This window comes from Chionomys nivalis, chromosome 25, assembly GCF_950005125.1.
Source record: "Chionomys nivalis chromosome 25, mChiNiv1.1, whole genome shotgun sequence".
Taxonomy (NCBI): domain Eukaryota; kingdom Metazoa; phylum Chordata; class Mammalia; order Rodentia; family Cricetidae; genus Chionomys; species Chionomys nivalis.
This window is the reverse complement of record NC_080110.1, coordinates 42,361,074-42,384,797: the sequence shown is the minus strand read 5'-3', so window position 1 is coordinate 42,384,797 and position 23,724 is coordinate 42,361,074. Positions and strand designations below refer to the sequence as shown.

Sequence of the window (23,724 nt, the reverse complement as noted above, 5' to 3'; positions counted from 1 at the left end):
CCTCATTCTGCTTGGTGGTGTCCCTGAAGCATGCAGGCTCATGCTGATAGAGCTGTGAGTCTTTATTATCCTAACAAAATGTTTTGCCTGATTCTGAGACAACAACGGGGGCCCTGGCTGTATGTGTCCACTTGGCCTCATCAACCTCAGCAGGCAATGCTCTTAACCACTGAGCCATCTCTCCTGCCTCTTCCTTCTGTTGCCAGTAGAGGGCACCAAACCTCATTTTGAGAGCAATTATGTGATTTCCAGGAATCGAACTTCTGAACTTTGGAAGAGCAGGTAATGCTCTTAACCACTGAGCCATCTCTCCTGCCTCTCCCCTCTGTTGCCAGTAGAGGGCACCAAACCTCATTTTGAGAGCAACTATGTGATTCCCAGGAATCGAACTTCTGAACTTTGGAAGAGCAGGCAATGCTCTTAACCACTGAGCCATCTCTCCAACCCGTTTTTCAACTTCTTTTACTAAACCAGGTTTACTCAATGTGGTGTGTGGATCACATCTCCATTTCCCTGACATGTGGAGTACAGGGGTCTGCATGGACCTATTGGCCATTCATGTACCTCATAGAGGAGGTCTAGATAAATTGTTTCTCTGGCTTTAAATAGGTTAACATTTTGCTGGTGTTTGTAGTCCTTTGATTGTCTTGGATATGAGTTCTTCTTCAGGCACATGAACATGCCAATATTTTCTTCTTCTAGCCATCTTGCCTTACTCTCCTTGGTGTTGTCTCTGAAGCACGCTGGCTCATGGTGATAGAGCTGTGAGTCTTTAACATCCTAACAAGAGCTTTTGCCTCATTCAGTCACAGCAACGTGGGCCCTGGCCCTGTGCCCCGACTCTATGTCTGTTCTTGGCCTCATCAAACTCAGCAGGCAAAGCTCTTTACCACGGAGCCATCTCTCATGCCTCTTCCTTATGTTGCCAGTAGAGGGCGCCAAACCTCCTTTTGAGAGCAATTACGTGGTTCCCAGGAATCGAACTTCTGACCTTTGGAAGGGCAACCAATGCTCTTAACCACTGAGCTGTCTCTCCAGCTCTTCTTACTGTAGCCAAAAGAGGGCACAAGACCTCATGGCAGATGGTTGTGACCCATTATGTGGTCGCCTGGAATTGAATTCAGGAGGTTGGAAGAGCAGGCAATTCTCTTAACCATTGAGCCATCTCTCTTGCATCTTCCTTCTGTTGCCAGTAGAGGGCACCAAACCTCCTTTTGAGAGCTATTATGTGGTTGCCAGGAATCGAACTTCTGACCTTTGGAAGGGCAGGCAAAGCTCTTAACCACTGAGCTATCTCCCCAGCTCTTCTTTCTGTATCCCAAAGAGGGCACAAGACCTCATTGCAGATGGTTGTGAGCCATTATGTGTTTGCCTGGAATTCAGTTCAGGAGGTTGGAAGAGCAGGCAATGTTCTTTTTTTTTTTTTTTTTTTTTTTTTGTTTCTGAGAAAAATTTTATTGGCCTTTTGGATAAAATTTATTTGCCAGGAAGGATGATCCCATCATACTTCTGCTGGAACCAGCGCATGGCTTCCTCTTTGCTGATTCTGTGTTTGGCCCCAATGCAGCCTGTCCTGCGCTTCTTGTCTGCGATGCTGAAACCTGGCCTGCCGAGCACCACATAGAAGTCCAGGCCGTAGATCCCAATGCTTGGGTCATATTTGATGCCCAGGTCAATGTGTTCTTGAATCCCAAAGCCGAAGTTCCCAGTATCTGAGAAGTTATTTTTCCGCAACTCATACTCCCGCACCTTCAGGCCTTTCTCCAGAATCTCTTCTGCCTTGGCTCCACGGACAGTACAATGAACAGCAATCTTTTCATTTCTCCTGATGCCGAAGGACCTCACGGTGTACCTAGCTTTGGAAAAGACAGGTGTCTGGCCTGTGAGCTGCTCCAACACCTTGGCTGCCCGGGTCAGTCTGTCCCCGCTCTCCCCAACACAGATATTGAGGCAGAGCTTGCGGATGCGAAGTTCCCGCATGGGGTTCTCCTTTTCACCTTGATCTTGCGACATGATGGAGAACAGGAAGAGAGCAGGCAATGTTCTTAACCACTGAGCCATCTCTCCAACCCGTTTTTCAACTTCTTGAACTAAACCAGGTTTACTCAATGTGGTGTGTGGATCATATCTGCATTCCACTAACATGTGGAGTACAGGGGTCTCCATGGACATATTGGCCGTTCGCGTACCTCATAGATGAAGTCTAGATAAATTGTTTGTCTGGCTTTAAATTGGTAAACCTTTTGCTGGTGTTTGTCGTCCTTTGGATGTCTTGGATGTGAGTTCTTCTTAAGGAACATGAACATGCCTGTATTTTCTTCTTCTAACCATCTTTCCTCATTCTGCTTGGTGGTGTCCCTGAAGCATGCAGGCTCATGCTGATAGAGCTGTGAGTCTTTATTATCCTAACAAAATGTTTTGCCTGATTCTGAGACAACAACGGGGGCCCTGGCTGTATGTGTCCACTTGGCCTCATCAACCTCAGCAGGCAATGCTCTTAACCACTGAGCCATCTCTCCTGCCTCTTCCTTCTGTTGCCAGTAGAGGGCACCAAACCTCATTTTGAGAGCAATTATGTGATTTCCAGGAATCGAACTTCTGAACTTTGGAAGAGCAGGTAATGCTCTTAACCACTGAGCCATCTCTCCTGCCTCTCCCCTCTGTTGCCAGTAGAGGGCACCAAACCTCATTTTGAGAGCAACTATGTGATTCCCAGGAATCGAACTTCTGAACTTTGGAAGAGCAGGCAATGCTCTTAACCACTGAGCCATCTCTCCAACCCGTTTTTCAACTTCTTTTACTAAACCAGGTTTACTCAATGTGGTGTGTGGATCACATCTCCATTTCCCTGACATGTGGAGTACAGGGGTCTGCATGGACCTATTGGCCATTCATGTACCTCATAGAGGAGGTCTAGATAAATTGTTTCTCTGGCTTTAAATAGGTTAACATTTTGCTGGTGTTTGTAGTCCTTTGATTGTCTTGGATATGAGTTCTTCTTCAGGCACATGAACATGCCAATATTTTCTTCTTCTAGCCATCTTGCCTTACTCTCCTTGGTGTTGTCTCTGAAGCACGCTGGCTCATGGTGATAGAGCTGTGAGTCTTTAACATCCTAACAAGAGCTTTTGCCTCATTCAGTCACAGCAACGTGGGCCCTGGCCCTGTGCCCCGACTCTATGTCTGTTCTTGGCCTCATCAAACTCAGCAGGCAAAGCTCTTTACCACGGAGCCATCTCTCATGCCTCTTCCTTATGTTGCCAGTAGAGGGCGCCAAACCTCCTTTTGAGAGCAATTACGTGGTTCCCAGGAATCGAACTTCTGACCTTTGGAAGGGCAACCAATGCTCTTAACCACTGAGCTGTCTCTCCAGCTCTTCTTACTGTAGCCAAAAGAGGGCACAAGACCTCATGGCAGATGGTTGTGACCCATTATGTGGTCGCCTGGAATTGAATTCAGGAGGTTGGAAGAGCAGGCAATTCTCTTAACCATTGAGCCATCTCTCTTGCATCTTCCTTCTGTTGCCAGTAGAGGGCACCAAACCTCCTTTTGAGAGCTATTATGTGGTTGCCAGGAATCGAACTTCTGACCTTTGGAAGGGCAGGCAAAGCTCTTAACCACTGAGCTATCTCCCCAGCTCTTCTTTCTGTATCCCAAAGAGGGCACAAGACCTCATTGCAGATGGTTGTGAGCCATTATGTGTTTGCCTGGAATTCAGTTCAGGAGGTTGGAAGAGCAGGCAATGTTCTTTTTTTTTTTTTTTTTTTTTTTTGTTTCTGAGAAAAATTTTATTGGCCTTTTGGATAAAATTTATTTGCCAGGAAGGATGATCCCATCATACTTCTGCTGGAACCAGCGCATGGCTTCCTCTTTGCTGATTCTGTGTTTGGCCCCAATGCAGCCTGTCCTGCGCTTCTTGTCTGCGATGCTGAAACCTGGCCTGCCGAGCACCACATAGAAGTCCAGGCCGTAGATCCCAATGCTTGGGTCATATTTGATGCCCAGGTCAATGTGTTCTTGAATCCCAAAGCCGAAGTTCCCAGTATCTGAGAAGTTATTTTTCCGCAACTCATACTCCCGCACCTTCAGGCCTTTCTCCAGAATCTCTTCTGCCTTGGCTCCACGGACAGTACAATGAACAGCAATCTTTTCATTTCTCCTGATGCCGAAGGACCTCACGGTGTACCTAGCTTTGGAAAAGACAGGTGTCTGGCCTGTGAGCTGCTCCAACACCTTGGCTGCCCGGGTCAGTCTGTCCCCGCTCTCCCCAACACAGATATTGAGGCAGAGCTTGCGGATGCGAAGTTCCCGCATGGGGTTCTCCTTTTCACCTTGATCTTGCGACATGATGGAGAACAGGAAGAGAGCAGGCAATGTTCTTAACCACTGAGCCATCTCTCCAACCCGTTGTTCAACTTCTTGAACTAAACCAGGTTTACTCAATGTGGTGTGTGGATCATATCTGCATTCCACTAACATGTGGAGTACAGGGGTCTCCATGGACATATTGGCCGTTCGCGTACCTCATAGATGAAGTCTAGATAAATTGTTTGTCTGGCTTTAAATTGGTAAACCTTTTGCTGGTGTTTGTCGTCCTTTGGATGTCTTGGATGTGAGTTCTTCTTAAGGAACATGAACATGCCTGTATTTTCTTCTTCTAACCATCTTTCCTCATTCTGCTTGGTGGTGTCCCTGAAGCATGCAGGCTCATGCTGATAGAGCTGTGAGTCTTTATTATCCTAACAAAATGTTTTGCCTGATTCTGAGACAACAACGGGGGCCCTGGCTGTATGTGTCCACTTGGCCTCATCAACCTCAGCAGGCAATGCTCTTAACCACTGAGCCATCTCTCCTGCCTCTTCCTTCTGTTGCCAGTAGAGGGCACCAAACCTCATTTTGAGAGCAATTATGTGATTTCCAGGAATCGAACTTCTGAACTTTGGAAGAGCAGGTAATGCTCTTAACCACTGAGCCATCTCTCCTGCCTCTCCCCTCTGTTGCCAGTAGAGGGCACCAAACCTCATTTTGAGAGCAACTATGTGATTCCCAGGAATCGAACTTCTGAACTTTGGAAGAGCAGGCAATGCTCTTAACCACTGAGCCATCTCTCCAACCCGTTTTTCAACTTCTTTTACTAAACCAGGTTTACTCAATGTGGTGTGTGGATCACATCTCCATTTCCCTGACATGTGGAGTACAGGGGTCTGCATGGACCTATTGGCCATTCATGTACCTCATAGAGGAGGTCTAGATAAATTGTTTCTCTGGCTTTAAATAGGTTAACATTTTGCTGGTGTTTGTAGTCCTTTGATTGTCTTGGATATGAGTTCTTCTTCAGGCACATGAACATGCCAATATTTTCTTCTTCTAGCCATCTTGCCTTACTCTCCTTGGTGTTGTCTCTGAAGCACGCTGGCTCATGGTGATAGAGCTGTGAGTCTTTAACATCCTAACAAGAGCTTTTGCCTCATTCAGTCACAACAACGTGGGCCCTGGCCCTGTGCCCCGACTCTATGTCTGTTCTTGGCCTCATCAAACTCAGCAGGCAAAGCTCTTTACCACGGAGCCATCTTTCCTGCCTCTTCCTTGTGGTGCCACTAGAGGGCGCCAAACCTCCTTTTGAGAGCAATTACGTGGTTCCCAGGAATCGAACTTCTGACCTTTGGAAGGGCAACCAATGCTCTTAACCACTGAGCTGTCTCTCCAGCTCTTCTTACTGTAGCCAAAAGAGGGCACAAGACCTCATGGCAGATGGTTGTGACCCATTATGTGGTCGCCTGGAATTGAATTCAGGAGGTTGGAAGAGCAGGCAATTCTCTTAACCATTGAGCCATCTCTCTTGCATCTTCCTTCTGTTGCCAGTAGAGGGCACCAAACCTCCTTTTGAGAGCAATTATGTGGTTGCCAGGAATCGAACTTCTGACCTTTGGAAGGGCAGGCAAAGCTCTTAACCACTGAGCTATCTCCCCAGCTCTTCTTTCTGTATCCCAAAGAGGGCACAAGACCTCATTGCAGATGGTTGTGAGCCATTATGTGTTTGCCTGGAATTCAGTTCAGGAGGTTGGAAGAGCAGGCAATGTTCTTTTTTTTTTTTTTTTTTTTTTTGTTTCTGAGAAAAATTTTATTGGCCTTTTGGATAAAATTTATTTGCCAGGAAGGATGATCCCATCATACTTCTGCTGGAACCAGCGCATGGCTTCCTCTTTGCTGATTCTGTGTTTGGCCCCAATGCAGCCTGTCCTGCGCTTCTTGTCTGCGATGCTGAAACCTGGCCTGCCGAGCACCACATAGAAGTCCAGGCCGTAGATCCCAATGCTTGGGTCATATTTGATGCCCAGGTCAATGTGTTCTTGAATCCCAAAGCCGAAGTTCCCAGTATCTGAGAAGTTATTTTTCCGCAACTCATACTCCCGCACCTTCAGGCCTTTCTCCAGAATCTCTTCTGCCTTGGCTCCACGGACAGTACAATGAACAGCAATCTTTTCATTTCTCCTGATGCCGAAGGACCTCACGGTGTACCTAGCTTTGGAAAAGACAGGTGTCTGGCCTGTGAGCTGCTCCAACACCTTGGCTGCCCGGGTCAGTCTGTCCCCGCTCTCCCCAACACAGATATTGAGGCAGAGCTTGCGGATGCGAAGTTCCCGCATGGGGTTCTCCTTTTCACCTTGATCTTGCGACATGATGGAGAACAGGAAGAGAGCAGGCAATGTTCTTAACCACTGAGCCATCTCTCCAACCCGTTGTTCAACTTCTTGAACTAAACCAGGTTTACTCAATGTGGTGTGTGGATCATATCTGCATTCCACTAACATGTGGAGTACAGGGGTCTCCATGGACATATTGGCCGTTCGCGTACCTCATAGATGAAGTCTAGATAAATTGTTTGTCTGGCTTTAAATTGGTAAACCTTTTGCTGGTGTTTGTCGTCCTTTGGATGTCTTGGATGTGAGTTCTTCTTAAGGAACATGAACATGCCTGTATTTTCTTCTTCTAACCATCTTTCCTCATTCTGCTTGGTGGTGTCCCTGAAGCATGCAGGCTCATGCTGATAGAGCTGTGAGTCTTTATTATCCTAACAAAATGTTTTGCCTGATTCTGAGACAACAACGGGGGCCCTGGCTGTATGTGTCCACTTGGCCTCATCAACCTCAGCAGGCAATGCTCTTAACCACTGAGCCATCTCTCCTGCCTCTTCCTTCTGTTGCCAGTAGAGGGCACCAAACCTCATTTTGAGAGCAATTATGTGATTTCCAGGAATCGAACTTCTGAACTTTGGAAGAGCAGGTAATGCTCTTAACCACTGAGCCATCTCTCCTGCCTCTCCCCTCTGTTGCCAGTAGAGGGCACCAAACCTCATTTTGAGAGCAACTATGTGATTCCCAGGAATCGAACTTCTGAACTTTGGAAGAGCAGGCAATGCTCTTAACCACTGAGCCATCTCTCCAACCCGTTTTTCAACTTCTTTTACTAAACCAGGTTTACTCAATGTGGTGTGTGGATCACATCTCCATTTCCCTGACATGTGGAGTACAGGGGTCTGCATGGACCTATTGGCCATTCATGTACCTCATAGAGGAGGTCTAGATAAATTGTTTCTCTGGCTTTAAATAGGTTAACATTTTGCTGGTGTTTGTAGTCCTTTGATTGTCTTGGATATGAGTTCTTCTTCAGGCACATGAACATGCCAATATTTTCTTCTTCTAGCCATCTTGCCTTACTCTCCTTGGTGTTGTCTCTGAAGCACGCTGGCTCATGGTGATAGAGCTGTGAGTCTTTAACATCCTAACAAGAGCTTTTGCCTCATTCAGTCACAACAACGTGGGCCCTGGCCCTGTGCCCCGACTCTATGTCTGTTCTTGGCCTCATCAAACTCAGCAGGCAAAGCTCTTTACCACGGAGCCATCTTTCCTGCCTCTTCCTTGTGGTGCCACTAGAGGGCGCCAAACCTCCTTTTGAGAGCAATTACGTGGTTCCCAGGAATCGAACTTCTGACCTTTGGAAGGGCAACCAATGCTCTTAACCACTGAGCTGTCTCTCCAGCTCTTCTTACTGTAGCCAAAAGAGGGCACAAGACCTCATGGCAGATGGTTGTGACCCATTATGTGGTCGCCTGGAATTGAATTCAGGAGGTTGGAAGAGCAGGCAATTCTCTTAACCATTGAGCCATCTCTCTTGCATCTTCCTTCTGTTGCCAGTAGAGGGCACCAAACCTCCTTTTGAGAGCAATTATGTGGTTGCCAGGAATCGAACTTCTGACCTTTGGAAGGGCAGGCAAAGCTCTTAACCACTGAGCTATCTCCCCAGCTCTTCTTTCTGTATCCCAAAGAGGGCACAAGACCTCATTGCAGATGGTTGTGAGCCATTATGTGTTTGCCTGGAATTCAGTTCAGGAGGTTGGAAGAGCAGGCAATGTTCTTTTTTTTTTTTTTTTTTTTTTTGTTTCTGAGAAAAATTTTATTGGCCTTTTGGATAAAATTTATTTGCCAGGAAGGATGATCCCATCATACTTCTGCTGGAACCAGCGCATGGCTTCCTCTTTGCTGATTCTGTGTTTGGCCCCAATGCAGCCTGTCCTGCGCTTCTTGTCTGCGATGCTGAAACCTGGCCTGCCGAGCACCACATAGAAGTCCAGGCCGTAGATCCCAATGCTTGGGTCATATTTGATGCCCAGGTCAATGTGTTCTTGAATCCCAAAGCCGAAGTTCCCAGTATCTGAGAAGTTATTTTTCCGCAACTCATACTCCCGCACCTTCAGGCCTTTCTCCAGAATCTCTTCTGCCTTGGCTCCACGGACAGTACAATGAACAGCAATCTTTTCATTTCTCCTGATGCCGAAGGACCTCACGGTGTACCTAGCTTTGGAAAAGACAGGTGTCTGGCCTGTGAGCTGCTCCAACACCTTGGCTGCCCGGGTCAGTCTGTCCCCGCTCTCCCCAACACAGATATTGAGGCAGAGCTTGCGGATGCGAAGTTCCCGCATGGGGTTCTCCTTTTCACCTTGATCTTGCGACATGATGGAGAACAGGAAGAGAGCAGGCAATGTTCTTAACCACTGAGCCATCTCTCCAACCCGTTTTTCAACTTCTTGAACTAAACCAGGTTTACTCAATGTGGTGTGTGGATCATATCTGCATTCCACTAACATGTGGAGTACAGGGGTCTCCATGGACATATTGGCCGTTCGCGTACCTCATAGATGAAGTCTAGATAAATTGTTTGTCTGGCTTTAAATTGGTAAACCTTTTGCTGGTGTTTGTCGTCCTTTGGATGTCTTGGATGTGAGTTCTTCTTAAGGAACATGAACATGCCTGTATTTTCTTCTTCTAACCATCTTTCCTCATTCTGCTTGGTGGTGTCCCTGAAGCATGCAGGCTCATGCTGATAGAGCTGTGAGTCTTTATTATCCTAACAAAATGTTTTGCCTGATTCTGAGACAACAACGGGGGCCCTGGCTGTATGTGTCCACTTGGCCTCATCAACCTCAGCAGGCAATGCTCTTAACCACTGAGCCATCTCTCCTGCCTCTTCCTTCTGTTGCCAGTAGAGGGCACCAAACCTCATTTTGAGAGCAATTATGTGATTTCCAGGAATCGAACTTCTGAACTTTGGAAGAGCAGGTAATGCTCTTAACCACTGAGCCATCTCTCCTGCCTCTCCCCTCTGTTGCCAGTAGAGGGCACCAAACCTCATTTTGAGAGCAACTATGTGATTCCCAGGAATCGAACTTCTGAACTTTGGAAGAGCAGGCAATGCTCTTAACCACTGAGCCATCTCTCCAACCCGTTTTTCAACTTCTTTTACTAAACCAGGTTTACTCAATGTGGTGTGTGGATCACATCTCCATTTCCCTGACATGTGGAGTACAGGGGTCTGCATGGACCTATTGGCCATTCATGTACCTCATAGAGGAGGTCTAGATAAATTGTTTCTCTGGCTTTAAATAGGTTAACATTTTGCTGGTGTTTGTAGTCCTTTGATTGTCTTGGATATGAGTTCTTCTTCAGGCACATGAACATGCCAATATTTTCTTCTTCTAGCCATCTTGCCTTACTCTCCTTGGTGTTGTCTCTGAAGCACGCTGGCTCATGGTGATAGAGCTGTGAGTCTTTAACATCCTAACAAGAGCTTTTGCCTCATTCAGTCACAGCAACGTGGGCCCTGGCCCTGTGCCCCGACTCTATGTCTGTTCTTGGCCTCATCAAACTCAGCAGGCAAAGCTCTTTACCACGGAGCCATCTCTCATGCCTCTTCCTTATGTTGCCAGTAGAGGGCGCCAAACCTCCTTTTGAGAGCAATTACGTGGTTCCCAGGAATCGAACTTCTGACCTTTGGAAGGGCAACCAATGCTCTTAACCACTGAGCTGTCTCTCCAGCTCTTCTTACTGTAGCCAAAAGAGGGCACAAGACCTCATGGCAGATGGTTGTGACCCATTATGTGGTCGCCTGGAATTGAATTCAGGAGGTTGGAAGAGCAGGCAATTCTCTTAACCATTGAGCCATCTCTCTTGCATCTTCCTTCTGTTGCCAGTAGAGGGCACCAAACCTCCTTTTGAGAGCAATTATGTGGTTGCCAGGAATCGAACTTCTGACCTTTGGAAGGGCAGGCAAAGCTCTTAACCACTGAGCTATCTCCCCAGCTCTTCTTTCTGTATCCCAAAGAGGGCACAAGACCTCATTGCAGATGGTTGTGAGCCATTATGTGTTTGCCTGGAATTCAGTTCAGGAGGTTGGAAGAGCAGGCAATGTTCTTTTTTTTTTTTTTTTTTGTTTCTGAGAAAAATTTTATTGGCCTTTTGGATAAAATTTATTTGCCAGGAAGGATGATCCCATCATACTTCTGCTGGAACCAGCGCATGGCTTCCTCTTTGCTGATTCTGTGTTTGGCCCCAATGCAGCCTGTCCTGCGCTTCTTGTCTGCGATGCTGAAACCTGGCCTGCCGAGCACCACATAGAAGTCCAGGCCGTAGATCCCAATGCTTGGGTCATATTTGATGCCCAGGTCAATGTGTTCTTGAATCCCAAAGCCGAAGTTCCCAGTATCTGAGAAGTTATTTTTCCGCAACTCATACTCCCGCACCTTCAGGCCTTTCTCCAGAATCTCTTCTGCCTTGGCTCCACGGACAGTACAATGAACAGCAATCTTTTCATTTCTCCTGATGCCGAAGGACCTCACGGTGTACCTAGCTTTGGAAAAGACAGGTGTCTGGCCTGTGAGCTGCTCCAACACCTTGGCTGCCCGGGTCAGTCTGTCCCCGCTCTCCCCAACACAGATATTGAGGCAGAGCTTGCGGATGCGAAGTTCCCGCATGGGGTTCTCCTTTTCACCTTGATCTTGCGACATGATGGAGAACAGGAAGAGAGCAGGCAATGTTCTTAACCACTGAGCCATCTCTCCAACCCGTTTTTCAACTTCTTGAACTAAACCAGGTTTACTCAATGTGGTGTGTGGATCATATCTGCATTCCACTAACATGTGGAGTACAGGGGTCTCCATGGACATATTGGCCGTTCGCGTACCTCATAGATGAAGTCTAGATAAATTGTTTGTCTGGCTTTAAATTGGTAAACCTTTTGCTGGTGTTTGTCGTCCTTTGGATGTCTTGGATGTGAGTTCTTCTTAAGGAACATGAACATGCCTGTATTTTCTTCTTCTAACCATCTTTCCTCATTCTGCTTGGTGGTGTCCCTGAAGCATGCAGGCTCATGCTGATAGAGCTGTGAGTCTTTATTATCCTAACAAAATGTTTTGCCTGATTCTGAGACAACAACGGGGGCCCTGGCTGTATGTGTCCACTTGGCCTCATCAACCTCAGCAGGCAATGCTCTTAACCACTGAGCCATCTCTCCTGCCTCTTCCTTCTGTTGCCAGTAGAGGGCACCAAACCTCATTTTGAGAGCAATTATGTGATTTCCAGGAATCGAACTTCTGAACTTTGGAAGAGCAGGTAATGCTCTTAACCACTGAGCCATCTCTCCTGCCTCTCCCCTCTGTTGCCAGTAGAGGGCACCAAACCTCATTTTGAGAGCAACTATGTGATTCCCAGGAATCGAACTTCTGAACTTTGGAAGAGCAGGCAATGCTCTTAACCACTGAGCCATCTCTCCAACCCGTTTTTCAACTTCTTTTACTAAACCAGGTTTACTCAATGTGGTGTGTGGATCACATCTCCATTTCCCTGACATGTGGAGTACAGGGGTCTGCATGGACCTATTGGCCATTCATGTACCTCATAGAGGAGGTCTAGATAAATTGTTTCTCTGGCTTTAAATAGGTTAACATTTTGCTGGTGTTTGTAGTCCTTTGATTGTCTTGGATATGAGTTCTTCTTCAGGCACATGAACATGCCAATATTTTCTTCTTCTAGCCATCTTGCCTTACTCTCCTTGGTGTTGTCTCTGAAGCACGCTGGCTCATGGTGATAGAGCTGTGAGTCTTTAACATCCTAACAAGAGCTTTTGCCTCATTCAGTCACAGCAACGTGGGCCCTGGCCCTGTGCCCCGACTCTATGTCTGTTCTTGGCCTCATCAAACTCAGCAGGCAAAGCTCTTTACCACGGAGCCATCTCTCATGCCTCTTCCTTATGTTGCCAGTAGAGGGCGCCAAACCTCCTTTTGAGAGCAATTACGTGGTTCCCAGGAATCGAACTTCTGACCTTTGGAAGGGCAACCAATGCTCTTAACCACTGAGCTGTCTCTCCAGCTCTTCTTACTGTAGCCAAAAGAGGGCACAAGACCTCATGGCAGATGGTTGTGACCCATTATGTGGTCGCCTGGAATTGAATTCAGGAGGTTGGAAGAGCAGGCAATTCTCTTAACCATTGAGCCATCTCTCTTGCATCTTCCTTCTGTTGCCAGTAGAGGGCACCAAACCTCCTTTTGAGAGCTATTATGTGGTTGCCAGGAATCGAACTTCTGACCTTTGGAAGGGCAGGCAAAGCTCTTAACCACTGAGCTATCTCCCCAGCTCTTCTTTCTGTATCCCAAAGAGGGCACAAGACCTCATTGCAGATGGTTGTGAGCCATTATGTGTTTGCCTGGAATTCAGTTCAGGAGGTTGGAAGAGCAGGCAATGTTCTTTTTTTTTTTTTTTTTTTTTTTGTTTCTGAGAAAAATTTTATTGGCCTTTTGGATAAAATTTATTTGCCAGGAAGGATGATCCCATCATACTTCTGCTGGAACCAGCGCATGGCTTCCTCTTTGCTGATTCTGTGTTTGGCCCCAATGCAGCCTGTCCTGCGCTTCTTGTCTGCGATGCTGAAACCTGGCCTGCCGAGCACCACATAGAAGTCCAGGCCGTAGATCCCAATGCTTGGGTCATATTTGATGCCCAGGTCAATGTGTTCTTGAATCCCAAAGCCGAAGTTCCCAGTATCTGAGAAGTTATTTTTCCGCAACTCATACTCCCGCACCTTCAGGCCTTTCTCCAGAATCTCTTCTGCCTTGGCTCCACGGACAGTACAATGAACAGCAATCTTTTCATTTCTCCTGATGCCGAAGGACCTCACGGTGTACCTAGCTTTGGAAAAGACAGGTGTCTGGCCTGTGAGCTGCTCCAACACCTTGGCTGCCCGGGTCAGTCTGTCCCCGCTCTCCCCAACACAGATATTGAGGCAGAGCTTGCGGATGCGAAGTTCCCGCATGGGGTTCTCCTTTTCACCTTGATCTTGCGACATGATGGAGAACAGGAAGAGAGCAGGCAATGTTCTTAACCACTGAGCCATCTCTCCAACCCGTTTTTCAACTTCTTGAACTAAACCAGGTTTACTCAATGTGGTGTGTGGATCATATCTGCATTCCACTAACATGTGGAGTACAGGGGTCTCCATGGACATATTGGCCGTTCGCGTACCTCATAGATGAAGTCTAGATAAATTGTTTGTCTGGCTTTAAATTGGTAAACCTTTTGCTGGTGTTTGTCGTCCTTTGGATGTCTTGGATGTGAGTTCTTCTTAAGGAACATGAACATGCCTGTATTTTCTTCTTCTAACCATCTTTCCTCATTCTGCTTGGTGGTGTCCCTGAAGCATGCAGGCTCATGCTGATAGAGCTGTGAGTCTTTATTATCCTAACAAAATGTTTTGCCTGATTCTGAGACAACAACGGGGGCCCTGGCTGTATGTGTCCACTTGGCCTCATCAACCTCAGCAGGCAATGCTCTTAACCACTGAGCCATCTCTCCTGCCTCTTCCTTCTGTTGCCAGTAGAGGGCACCAAACCTCATTTTGAGAGCAATTATGTGATTTCCAGGAATCGAACTTCTGAACTTTGGAAGAGCAGGTAATGCTCTTAACCACTGAGCCATCTCTCCTGCCTCTCCCCTCTGTTGCCAGTAGAGGGCACCAAACCTCATTTTGAGAGCAACTATGTGATTCCCAGGAATCGAACTTCTGAACTTTGGAAGAGCAGGCAATGCTCTTAACCACTGAGCCATCTCTCCAACCCGTTTTTCAACTTCTTTTACTAAACCAGGTTTACTCAATGTGGTGTGTGGATCACATCTCCATTTCCCTGACATGTGGAGTACAGGGGTCTGCATGGACCTATTGGCCATTCATGTACCTCATAGAGGAGGTCTAGATAAATTGTTTCTCTGGCTTTAAATAGGTTAACATTTTGCTGGTGTTTGTAGTCCTTTGATTGTCTTGGATATGAGTTCTTCTTCAGGCACATGAACATGCCAATATTTTCTTCTTCTAGCCATCTTGCCTTACTCTCCTTGGTGTTGTCTCTGAAGCACGCTGGCTCATGGTGATAGAGCTGTGAGTCTTTAACATCCTAACAAGAGCTTTTGCCTCATTCAGTCACAGCAACGTGGGCCCTGGCCCTGTGCCCCGACTCTATGTCTGTTCTTGGCCTCATCAAACTCAGCAGGCAAAGCTCTTTACCACGGAGCCATCTCTCATGCCTCTTCCTTATGTTGCCAGTAGAGGGCGCCAAACCTCCTTTTGAGAGCAATTACGTGGTTCCCAGGAATCGAACTTCTGACCTTTGGAAGGGCAACCAATGCTCTTAACCACTGAGCTGTCTCTCCAGCTCTTCTTACTGTAGCCAAAAGAGGGCACAAGACCTCATGGCAGATGGTTGTGACCCATTATGTGGTCGCCTGGAATTGAATTCAGGAGGTTGGAAGAGCAGGCAATTCTCTTAACCATTGAGCCATCTCTCTTGCATCTTCCTTCTGTTGCCAGTAGAGGGCACCAAACCTCCTTTTGAGAGCTATTATGTGGTTGCCAGGAATCGAACTTCTGACCTTTGGAAGGGCAGGCAAAGCTCTTAACCACTGAGCTATCTCCCCAGCTCTTCTTTCTGTATCCCAAAGAGGGCACAAGACCTCATTGCAGATGGTTGTGAGCCATTATGTGTTTGCCTGGAATTCAGTTCAGGAGGTTGGAAGAGCAGGCAATGTTCTTTTTTTTTTTTTTTTTTTTTTGTTTCTGAGAAAAATTTTATTGGCCTTTTGGATAAAATTTATTTGCCAGGAAGGATGATCCCATCATACTTCTGCTGGAACCAGCGCATGGCTTCCTCTTTGCTGATTCTGTGTTTGGCCCCAATGCAGCCTGTCCTGCGCTTCTTGTCTGCGATGCTGAAACCTGGCCTGCCGAGCACCACATAGAAGTCCAGGCCGTAGATCCCAATGCTTGGGTCATATTTGATGCCCAGGTCAATGTGTTCTTGAATCCCAAAGCCGAAGTTCCCAGTATCTGAGAAGTTATTTTTCCGCAACTCATACTCCCGCACCTTCAGGCCTTTCTCCAGAATCTCTTCTGCCTTGGCTCCACGGACAGTACAATGAACAGCAATCTTTTCATTTCTCCTGATGCCGAAGGACCTCACGGTGTACCTAGCTTTGGAAAAGACAGGTGTCTGGCCTGTGAGCTGCTCCAACACCTTGGCTGCCCGGGTCAGTCTGTCCCCGCTCTCCCCAACACAGATATTGAGGCAGAGCTTGCGGATGCGAAGTTCCCGCATGGGGTTCTCCTTTTCACCTTGATCTTGCGACATGATGGAGAACAGGAAGAGAGCAGGCAATGTTCTTAACCACTGAGCCATCTCTCCAACCCGTTTTTCAACTTCTTGAACTAAACCAGGTTTACTCAATGTGGTGTGTGGATCATATCTGCATTCCACTAACATGTGGAGTACAGGGGTCTCCATGGACATATTGGCCGTTCGCGTACCTCATAGATGAAGTCTAGATAAATTGTTTGTCTGGCTTTAAATTGGTAAACCTTTTGCTGGTGTTTGTCGTCCTTTGGATGTCTTGGATGTGAGTTCTTCTTAAGGAACATGAACATGCCTGTATTTTCTTCTTCTAACCATCTTTCCTCATTCTGCTTGGTGGTGTCCCTGAAGCATGCAGGCTCATGCTGATAGAGCTGTGAGTCTTTATTATCCTAACAAAATGTTTTGCCTGATTCTGAGACAACAACGGGGGCCCTGGCTGTATGTGTCCACTTGGCCTCATCAACCTCAGCAGGCAATGCTCTTAACCACTGAGCCATCTCTCCTGCCTCTTCCTTCTGTTGCCAGTAGAGGGCACCAAACCTCATTTTGAGAGCAATTATGTGATTTCCAGGAATCGAACTTCTGAACTTTGGAAGAGCAGGTAATGCTCTTAACCACTGAGCCATCTCTCCTGCCTCTCCCCTCTGTTGCCAGTAGAGGGCACCAAACCTCATTTTGAGAGCAACTATGTGATTCCCAGGAATCGAACTTCTGAACTTTGGAAGAGCAGGCAATGCTCTTAACCACTGAGCCATCTCTCCAACCCGTTTTTCAACTTCTTTTACTAAACCAGGTTTACTCAATGTGGTGTGTGGATCACATCTCCATTTCCCTGACATGTGGAGTACAGGGGTCTGCATGGACCTATTGGCCATTCATGTACCTCATAGAGGAGGTCTAGATAAATTGTTTCTCTGGCTTTAAATAGGTTAACATTTTGCTGGTGTTTGTAGTCCTTTGATTGTCTTGGATATGAGTTCTTCTTCAGGCACATGAACATGCCAATATTTTCTTCTTCTAGCCATCTTGCCTTACTCTCCTTGGTGTTGTCTCTGAAGCACGCTGGCTCATGGTGATAGAGCTGTGAGTCTTTAACATCCTAACAAGAGCTTTTGCCTCATTCAGTCACAACAACGTGGGCCCTGGCCCTGTGCCCCGACTCTATGTCTGTTCTTGGCCTCATCAAACTCAGCAGGCAAAGCTCTTTACCACAGAGCCATCTTTCCTGCCTCTTCCTTGTGGTGCCACTAGAGGGCGCCAAACCTCCTTTTGAGAGCAATTACGTGGTTCCCAGGAATCGAACTTCTGACCTTTGGAAGGGCAACCAATGCTCTTAACCACTGAGCTATCTCTCCAGCTCTTCTTACTGTAGCCAAAAGAGGGCACAAGACCTCATGGCAGATGGTTGTGACCCATTATGTGGTCGCCTGGAATTGAATTCAGGAGGTTGGAAGAGCAGGCAATTCTCTTAACCATTGAGCCATCTCTCTTGCATCTTCCTTCTGTTGCCAGTAGAGGGCACCAAACCTCCTTTTGAGAGCAATTATGTGGTTGCCAGGAATCGAACTTCTGACCTTTGGAAGGGCAGGCAAAGCTCTTAACCACTGAGCTATCTCCCCAGCTCTTCTTTCTGTATCCCAAAGAGGGCACAAGACCTCATTGCAGATGGTTGTGAGCCATTATGTGTTTGCCTGGAATTCAGTTCAGGAGGTTGGAAGAGCAGGCAATGTTCTTTTTTTTTTTTTTTTTTTTTTTTTGTTTCTGAGAAAAATTTTATTGGCCTTTTGGATAAAATTTATTTGCCAGGAAGGATGATCCCATCATACTTCTGCTGGAACCAGCGCATGGCTTCCTCTTTGCTGATTCTGTGTTTGGCCCCAATGCAGCCTGTCCTGCGCTTCTTGTCTGCGATGCTGAAACCTGGCCTGCCGAGCACCACATAGAAGTCCAGGCCGTAGATCCCAATGCTTGGGTCATATTTGATGCCCAGGTCAATGTGTTCTTGAATCCCAAAGCCGAAGTTCCCAGTATCTGAGAAGTTATTTTTCCGCAACTCATACTCCCGCACCTTCAGGCCTTTCTCCAGAATCTCTTCTGCCTTGGCTCCACGGACAGTACAATGAACAGCAATCTTTTCATTTCTCCTGATGCCGAAGGACCTCACGGTGTACCTAGCTTTGGAAAAGACAGGTGTCTGGCCTGTGAGCTGCTCCAACACCTTGGCTGCCCGGGTCAGTCTGTCCCCGCTCTCCCCAACACAGATATTGAGGCAGAGCTTGCGGATGCGAAGTTCCCGCATGGGGTTCTCCTTTTCACCTTGATCTTGCGACATGATGGAGAACAGGAAGAGAGCAGGCAATGTTCTTAACCACTGAGCCATCTCTCCAACCCGTTTTTCAACTTCTTGAACTAAACCAGGTTTACTCAATGTGGTGTGTGGATCATATCTGCATTCCACTAACATGTGGAGTACAGGGGTCTCCATGGACATATTGGCCGTTCGCGTACCTCATAGATGAAGTCTAGATAAATTGTTTGTCTGGCTTTAAATTGGTAAACCTTTTGCTGGTGTTTGTCGTCCTTTGGATGTCTTGGATGTGAGTTCTTCTTAAGGAACATGAACATGCCTGTATTTTCTTCTTCTAACCATCTTTCCTCATTCTGCTTGGTGGTGTCCCTGAAGCATGCAGGCTCATGCTGATAGAGCTGTGAGTCTTTATTATCCTAACAAAATGTTTTGCCTGATTCTGAGACAACAACGGGGGCCCTGGCTGTATGTGTCCACTTGGCCTCATCAACCTCAGCAGGCAATGCTCTTAACCACTGAGCCATCTCTCCTGCCTCTTCCTTCTGTTGCCAGTAGAGGGCACCAAACCTCATTTTGAGAGCAATTATGTGATTTCCAGGAATCGAACTTCTGAACTTTGGAAGAGCAGGTAATGCTCTTAACCACTGAGCCATCTCTCCTGCCTCTCCCCTCTGTTGCCAGTAGAGGGCACCAAACCTCATTTTGAGAGCAACTATGTGATTCCCAGGAATCGAACTTCTGAACTTTGGAAGAGCAGGCAATGCTCTTAACCACTGAGCCATCTCTCCAACCCGTTTTTCAACTTCTTTTACTAAACCAGGTTTACTCAATGTGGTGTGTGGATCACATCTCCATTTCCCTGACATGTGGAGTACAGGGGTCTGCATGGACCTATTGGCCATTCATGTACCTCATAGAGGAGGTCTAGATAAATTGTTTCTCTGGCTTTAAATAGGTTAACATTTTGCTGGTGTTTGTAGTCCTTTGATTGTCTTGGATATGAGTTCTTCTTCAGGCACATGAACATGCCAATATATTCTTCTTCTAGCCATCTTGCCTTACTCTCCTTGGTGTTGTCTCTGAAGCACGCTGGCTCATGGTGATAGAGCTGTGAGTCTTTAACATCCTAACAAGAGCTTTTGCCTCATTCAGTCACAGCAACGTGGGCCCTGGCCCTGTGCCCCGACTCTATGTCTGTTCTTGGCCTCATCAAACTCAGCAGGCAAAGCTCTTTACCACGGAGCCATCTCTCATGCCTCTTCCTTATGTTGCCAGTAGAGGGCGCCAAACCTCATTTTGAGAGCAATTACGTGGTTCCCAGGAATCGAACTTCTGACCTTTGGAAGGGCAACCAATGCTCTTAACCACTGAGCTGTCTCTCCAGCTCTTCTTACTGTAGCCAAAAGAGGGCACAAGACCTCATGGCAGATGGTTGTGACCCATTATGTGGTCGCCTGGAATTGAATTCAGGAGGTTGGAAGAGCAGGCAATTCTCTTAACCATTGAGCCATCTCTCTTGCATCTTCCTTCTGTTGCCAGTAGAGGGCACCAAACCTCCTTTTGAGAGCTATTATGTGGTTGCCAGGAATCGAACTTCTGACCTTTGGAAGGGCAGGCAAAGCTCTTAACCACTGAGCTATCTCCCCAGCTCTTCTTTCTGTATCCCAAAGAGGGCACAAGACCTCATTGCAGATGGTTGTGAGCCATTATGTGTTTGCCTGGAATTCAGTTCAGGAGGTTGGAAGAGCAGGCAATGTTCTTTTTTTTTTTTTTTTTTTTTTTTTGTTTCTGAGAAAAATTTTATTGGCCTTTTGGATAAAATTTATTTGCCAGGAAGGATGATCCCATCATACTTCTGCTGGAACCAGCGCATGGCTTCCTCTTTGCTGATTCTGTGTTTGGCCCCAATGCAGCCTGTCCTGCGCTTCTTGTCTGCGATGCTGAAACCTGGCCTGCCGAGCACCACATAGAAGTCCAGGCCGTAGATCCCAATGCTTGGGTCATATTTGATGCCCAGGTCAATGTGTTCTTGAATCCCAAAGCCGAAGTTCCCAGTATCTGAGAAGTTATTTTTCCGCAACTCATACTCCCGCACCTTCAGGCCTTTCTCCAGAATCTCTTCTGCCTTGGCTCCACGGACAGTACAATGAACAGCAATCTTTTCATTTCTCCTGATGCCGAAGGACCTCACGGTGTACCTAGCTTTGGAAAAGACAGGTGTCTGGCCTGTGAGCTGCTCCAACACCTTGGCTGCCCGGGTCAGTCTGTCCCCGCTCTCCCCAACACAGATATTGAGGCAGAGCTTGCGGATGCGAAGTTCCCGCATGGGGTTCTCCTTTTCACCTTGATCTTGCGACATGATGGAGAACAGGAAGAGAGCAGGCAATGTTCTTAACCACTGAGCCATCTCTCCAACCCGTTTTTCAACTTCTTGAACTAAACCAGGTTTACTCAATGTGGTGTGTGGATCATATCTGCATTCCACTAACATGTGGAGTACAGGGGTCTCCATGGACATATTGGCCGTTCGCGTACCTCATAGATGAAGTCTAGATAAATTGTTTGTCTGGCTTTAAATTGGTAAACCTTTTGCTGGTGTTTGTCGTCCTTTGGATGTCTTGGATGTGAGTTCTTCTTAAGGAACATGAACATGCCTGTATTTTCTTCTTCTAACCATCTTTCCTCATTCTGCTTGGTGGTGTCCCTGAAGCATGCAGGCTCATGCTGATAGAGCTGTGAGTCTTTATTATCCTAACAAAATGTTTTGCCTGATTCTGAGACAACAACGGGGGCCCTGGCTGTATGTGTCCACTTGGCCTCATCAACCTCAGCAGGCAATGCTCTTAACCACTGAGCCATCTCTCCTGCCTCTTCCTTCTGTTGCCAGTAGAGGGCACCAAACCTCATTTTGAGAGCAATTATGTGATTTCCAGGAATCGAACTTCTGAACTTTGGAAGAGCAGGTAATGCTCTTAACCACTGAGCCATCTCTCCTGCCTCTCCCCTCTGTTGCCAGTAGAGGGCACCAAACCTCATTTTGAGAGCAACTATGTGATTCCCAGGAATCGAACTTCTGAACTTTGGAAGAGCAGGCAATGCTCTTAACCACTGAGCCATCTCTCCAACCCGTTTTTCAACTTCTTTTACTAAACCAGGTTTACTCAATGTGGTGTGTGGATCACATCTCCATTTCCCTGACATGTGGAGTACAGGGGTCTGCATGGACCTATTGGCCATTCATGTACCTCATAGAGGAGGTCTAGATAAATTGTTTCTCTGGCTTTAAATAGGTTAACATTTTGCTGGTGTTTGTAGTCCTTTGATTGTCTTGGATATGAGTTCTTCTTCAGGCACATGAACATGCCAATATTTTCTTCTTCTAGCCATCTTGCCTTACTCTCCTTGGTGTTGTCTCTGAAGCACGCTGGCTCATGGTGATAGAGCTGTGAGTCTTTAACATCCTAACAAGAGCTTTTGCCTCATTCAGTCACAGCAACGTGGGCCCTGGCCCTGTGCCCCGACTCTATGTCTGTTCTTGGCCTCATCAAACTCAGCAGGCAAAGCTCTTTACCACGGAGCCATCTCTCATGCCTCTTCCTTATGTTGCCAGTAGAGGGCGCCAAACCTCCTTTTGAGAGCAATTACGTGGTTCCCAGGAATCGAACTTCTGACCTTTGGAAGGGCAACCAATGCTCTTAACCACTGAGCTGTCTCTCCAGCTCTTCTTACTGTAGCCAAAAGAGGGCACAAGACCTCATGGCAGATGGTTGTGACCCATTATGTGGTCGCCTGGAATTGAATTCAGGAGGTTGGAAGAGCAGGCAATTCTCTTAACCATTGAGCCATCTCTCTTGCATCTTCCTTCTGTTGCCAGTAGAGGGCACCAAACCTCCTTTTGAGAGCAATTATGTGGTTGCCAGGAATCGAACTTCTGACCTTTGGAAGGGCAGGCAAAGCTCTTAACCACTGAGCTATCTCCCCAGCTCTTCTTTCTGTATCCCAAAGAGGGCACAAGACCTCATTGCAGATGGTTGTGAGCCATTATGTGTTTGCCTGGAATTCAGTTCAGGAGGTTGGAAGAGCAGGCAATGTTCTTTTTTTTTTTTTTTTTTTTTTGTTTCTGAGAAAAATTTTATTGGCCTTTTGGATAAAATTTATTTGCCAGGAAGGATGATCCCATCATACTTCTGCTGGAACCAGCGCATGGCTTCCTCTTTGCTGATTCTGTGTTTGGCCCCAATGCAGCCTGTCCTGCGCTTCTTGTCTGCGATGCTGAAACCTGGCCTGCCGAGCACCACATAGAAGTCCAGGCCGTAGATCCCAATGCTTGGGTCATATTTGATGCCCAGGTCAATGTGTTCTTGAATCCCAAAGCCGAAGTTCCCAGTATCTGAGAAGTTATTTTTCCGCAACTCATACTCCCGCACCTTCAGGCCTTTCTCCAGAATCTCTTCTGCCTTGGCTCCACGGACAGTACAATGAACAGCAATCTTTTCATTTCTCCTGATGCCGAAGGACCTCACGGTGTACCTAGCTTTGGAAAAGACAGGTGTCTGGCCTGTGAGCTGCTCCAACACCTTGGCTGCCCGGGTCAGTCTGTCCCCGCTCTCCCCAACACAGATATTGAGGCAGAGCTTGCGGATGCGAAGTTCCCGCATGGGGTTCTCCTTTTCACCTTGATCTTGCGACATGATGGAGAACAGGAAGAGAGCAGGCAATGTTCTTAACCACTGAGCCATCTCTCCAACCCGTTTTTCAACTTCTTGAACTAAACCAGGTTTACTCAATGTGGTGTGTGGATCATATCTGCATTCCACTAACATGTGGAGTACAGGGGTCTCCATGGACATATTGGCCGTTCGCGTACCTCATAGATGAAGTCTAGATAAATTGTTTGTCTGGCTTTAAATTGGTAAACCTTTTGCTGGTGTTTGTCGTCCTTTGGATGTCTTGGATGTGAGTTCTTCTTAAGGAACATGAACATGCCTGTATTTTCTTCTTCTAACCATCTTTCCTCATTCTGCTTGGTGGTGTCCCTGAAGCATGCAGGCTCATGCTGATAGAGCTGTGAGTCTTTATTATCCTAACAAAATGTTTTGCCTGATTCTGAGACAACAACGGGGGCCCTGGCTGTATGTGTCCACTTGGCCTCATCAACCTCAGCAGGCAATGCTCTTAACCACTGAGCCATCTCTCCTGCCTCTTCCTTCTGTTGCCAGTAGAGGGCACCAAACCTCATTTTGAGAGCAATTATGTGATTTCCAGGAATCGAACTTCTGAACTTTGGAAGAGCAGGTAATGCTCTTAACCACTGAGCCATCTCTCCTGCCTCTCCCCTCTGTTGCCAGTAGAGGGCACCAAACCTCATTTTGAGAGCAACTATGTGATTCCCAGGAATCGAACTTCT

At 47.0% G+C, this 23,724-nt stretch overlaps 10 protein-coding genes across 10 annotated transcripts; all 10 read right to left on the bottom strand.

Moving 5' to 3' along the window:
• Window positions 1-1,441: 1,441 nt before the first annotated feature.
• LOC130866461 (60S ribosomal protein L11) lies at window positions 1,442-2,025 on the bottom strand. The gene has a single exon (XM_057757929.1). It carries the CDS (start codon window positions 2,011-2,013, stop codon window positions 1,477-1,479), a length of 537 nt encoding a protein of 178 aa, XP_057613912.1. The 5' UTR covers window positions 2,014-2,025; the 3' UTR covers window positions 1,442-1,476.
• Window positions 2,026-3,775: 1,750 nt separating this feature from the next.
• LOC130866471 (60S ribosomal protein L11) lies at window positions 3,776-4,359 on the bottom strand. Its single transcript, XM_057757941.1, has one exon. The coding sequence runs from the start codon at window positions 4,345-4,347 to the stop codon at window positions 3,811-3,813; it is 537 nt and encodes a 178-aa protein (XP_057613924.1). The 5' UTR covers window positions 4,348-4,359; the 3' UTR covers window positions 3,776-3,810.
• Window positions 4,360-6,108: 1,749 nt separating this feature from the next.
• LOC130866473 (60S ribosomal protein L11) lies at window positions 6,109-6,692 on the bottom strand. The gene has a single exon (XM_057757943.1). It carries the CDS (start codon window positions 6,678-6,680, stop codon window positions 6,144-6,146), a length of 537 nt encoding a protein of 178 aa, XP_057613926.1. The 5' UTR covers window positions 6,681-6,692; the 3' UTR covers window positions 6,109-6,143.
• A 1,749-nt stretch (window positions 6,693-8,441) lies between these two features.
• Window positions 8,442-9,025, bottom strand: LOC130866459 (60S ribosomal protein L11). Its single transcript, XM_057757927.1, has one exon. The coding sequence runs from the start codon at window positions 9,011-9,013 to the stop codon at window positions 8,477-8,479; it is 537 nt and encodes a 178-aa protein (XP_057613910.1). The 5' UTR covers window positions 9,014-9,025; the 3' UTR covers window positions 8,442-8,476.
• A 1,744-nt stretch (window positions 9,026-10,769) lies between these two features.
• Window positions 10,770-11,353, bottom strand: LOC130866462 (60S ribosomal protein L11). Its single transcript, XM_057757931.1, has one exon. The coding sequence runs from the start codon at window positions 11,339-11,341 to the stop codon at window positions 10,805-10,807; it is 537 nt and encodes a 178-aa protein (XP_057613914.1). The 5' UTR covers window positions 11,342-11,353; the 3' UTR covers window positions 10,770-10,804.
• A 1,749-nt stretch (window positions 11,354-13,102) lies between these two features.
• Window positions 13,103-13,686, bottom strand: LOC130866469 (60S ribosomal protein L11). The gene has a single exon (XM_057757939.1). The coding sequence runs from the start codon at window positions 13,672-13,674 to the stop codon at window positions 13,138-13,140; it is 537 nt and encodes a 178-aa protein (XP_057613922.1). The 5' UTR covers window positions 13,675-13,686; the 3' UTR covers window positions 13,103-13,137.
• Window positions 13,687-15,434: 1,748 nt separating this feature from the next.
• LOC130866470 (60S ribosomal protein L11) lies at window positions 15,435-16,018 on the bottom strand. The gene has a single exon (XM_057757940.1). The coding sequence runs from the start codon at window positions 16,004-16,006 to the stop codon at window positions 15,470-15,472; it is 537 nt and encodes a 178-aa protein (XP_057613923.1). The 5' UTR covers window positions 16,007-16,018; the 3' UTR covers window positions 15,435-15,469.
• Window positions 16,019-17,769: 1,751 nt separating this feature from the next.
• On the bottom strand, window positions 17,770-18,353 carry LOC130866464 (60S ribosomal protein L11). The gene has a single exon (XM_057757933.1). It carries the CDS (start codon window positions 18,339-18,341, stop codon window positions 17,805-17,807), a length of 537 nt encoding a protein of 178 aa, XP_057613916.1. The 5' UTR covers window positions 18,342-18,353; the 3' UTR covers window positions 17,770-17,804.
• Window positions 18,354-20,104: 1,751 nt separating this feature from the next.
• On the bottom strand, window positions 20,105-20,688 carry LOC130866465 (60S ribosomal protein L11). Its single transcript, XM_057757934.1, has one exon. The coding sequence runs from the start codon at window positions 20,674-20,676 to the stop codon at window positions 20,140-20,142; it is 537 nt and encodes a 178-aa protein (XP_057613917.1). The 5' UTR covers window positions 20,677-20,688; the 3' UTR covers window positions 20,105-20,139.
• Window positions 20,689-22,436: 1,748 nt separating this feature from the next.
• On the bottom strand, window positions 22,437-23,020 carry LOC130866474 (60S ribosomal protein L11). Its single transcript, XM_057757944.1, has one exon. It carries the CDS (start codon window positions 23,006-23,008, stop codon window positions 22,472-22,474), a length of 537 nt encoding a protein of 178 aa, XP_057613927.1. The 5' UTR covers window positions 23,009-23,020; the 3' UTR covers window positions 22,437-22,471.
• Window positions 23,021-23,724: the final 704 nt, after the last annotated feature.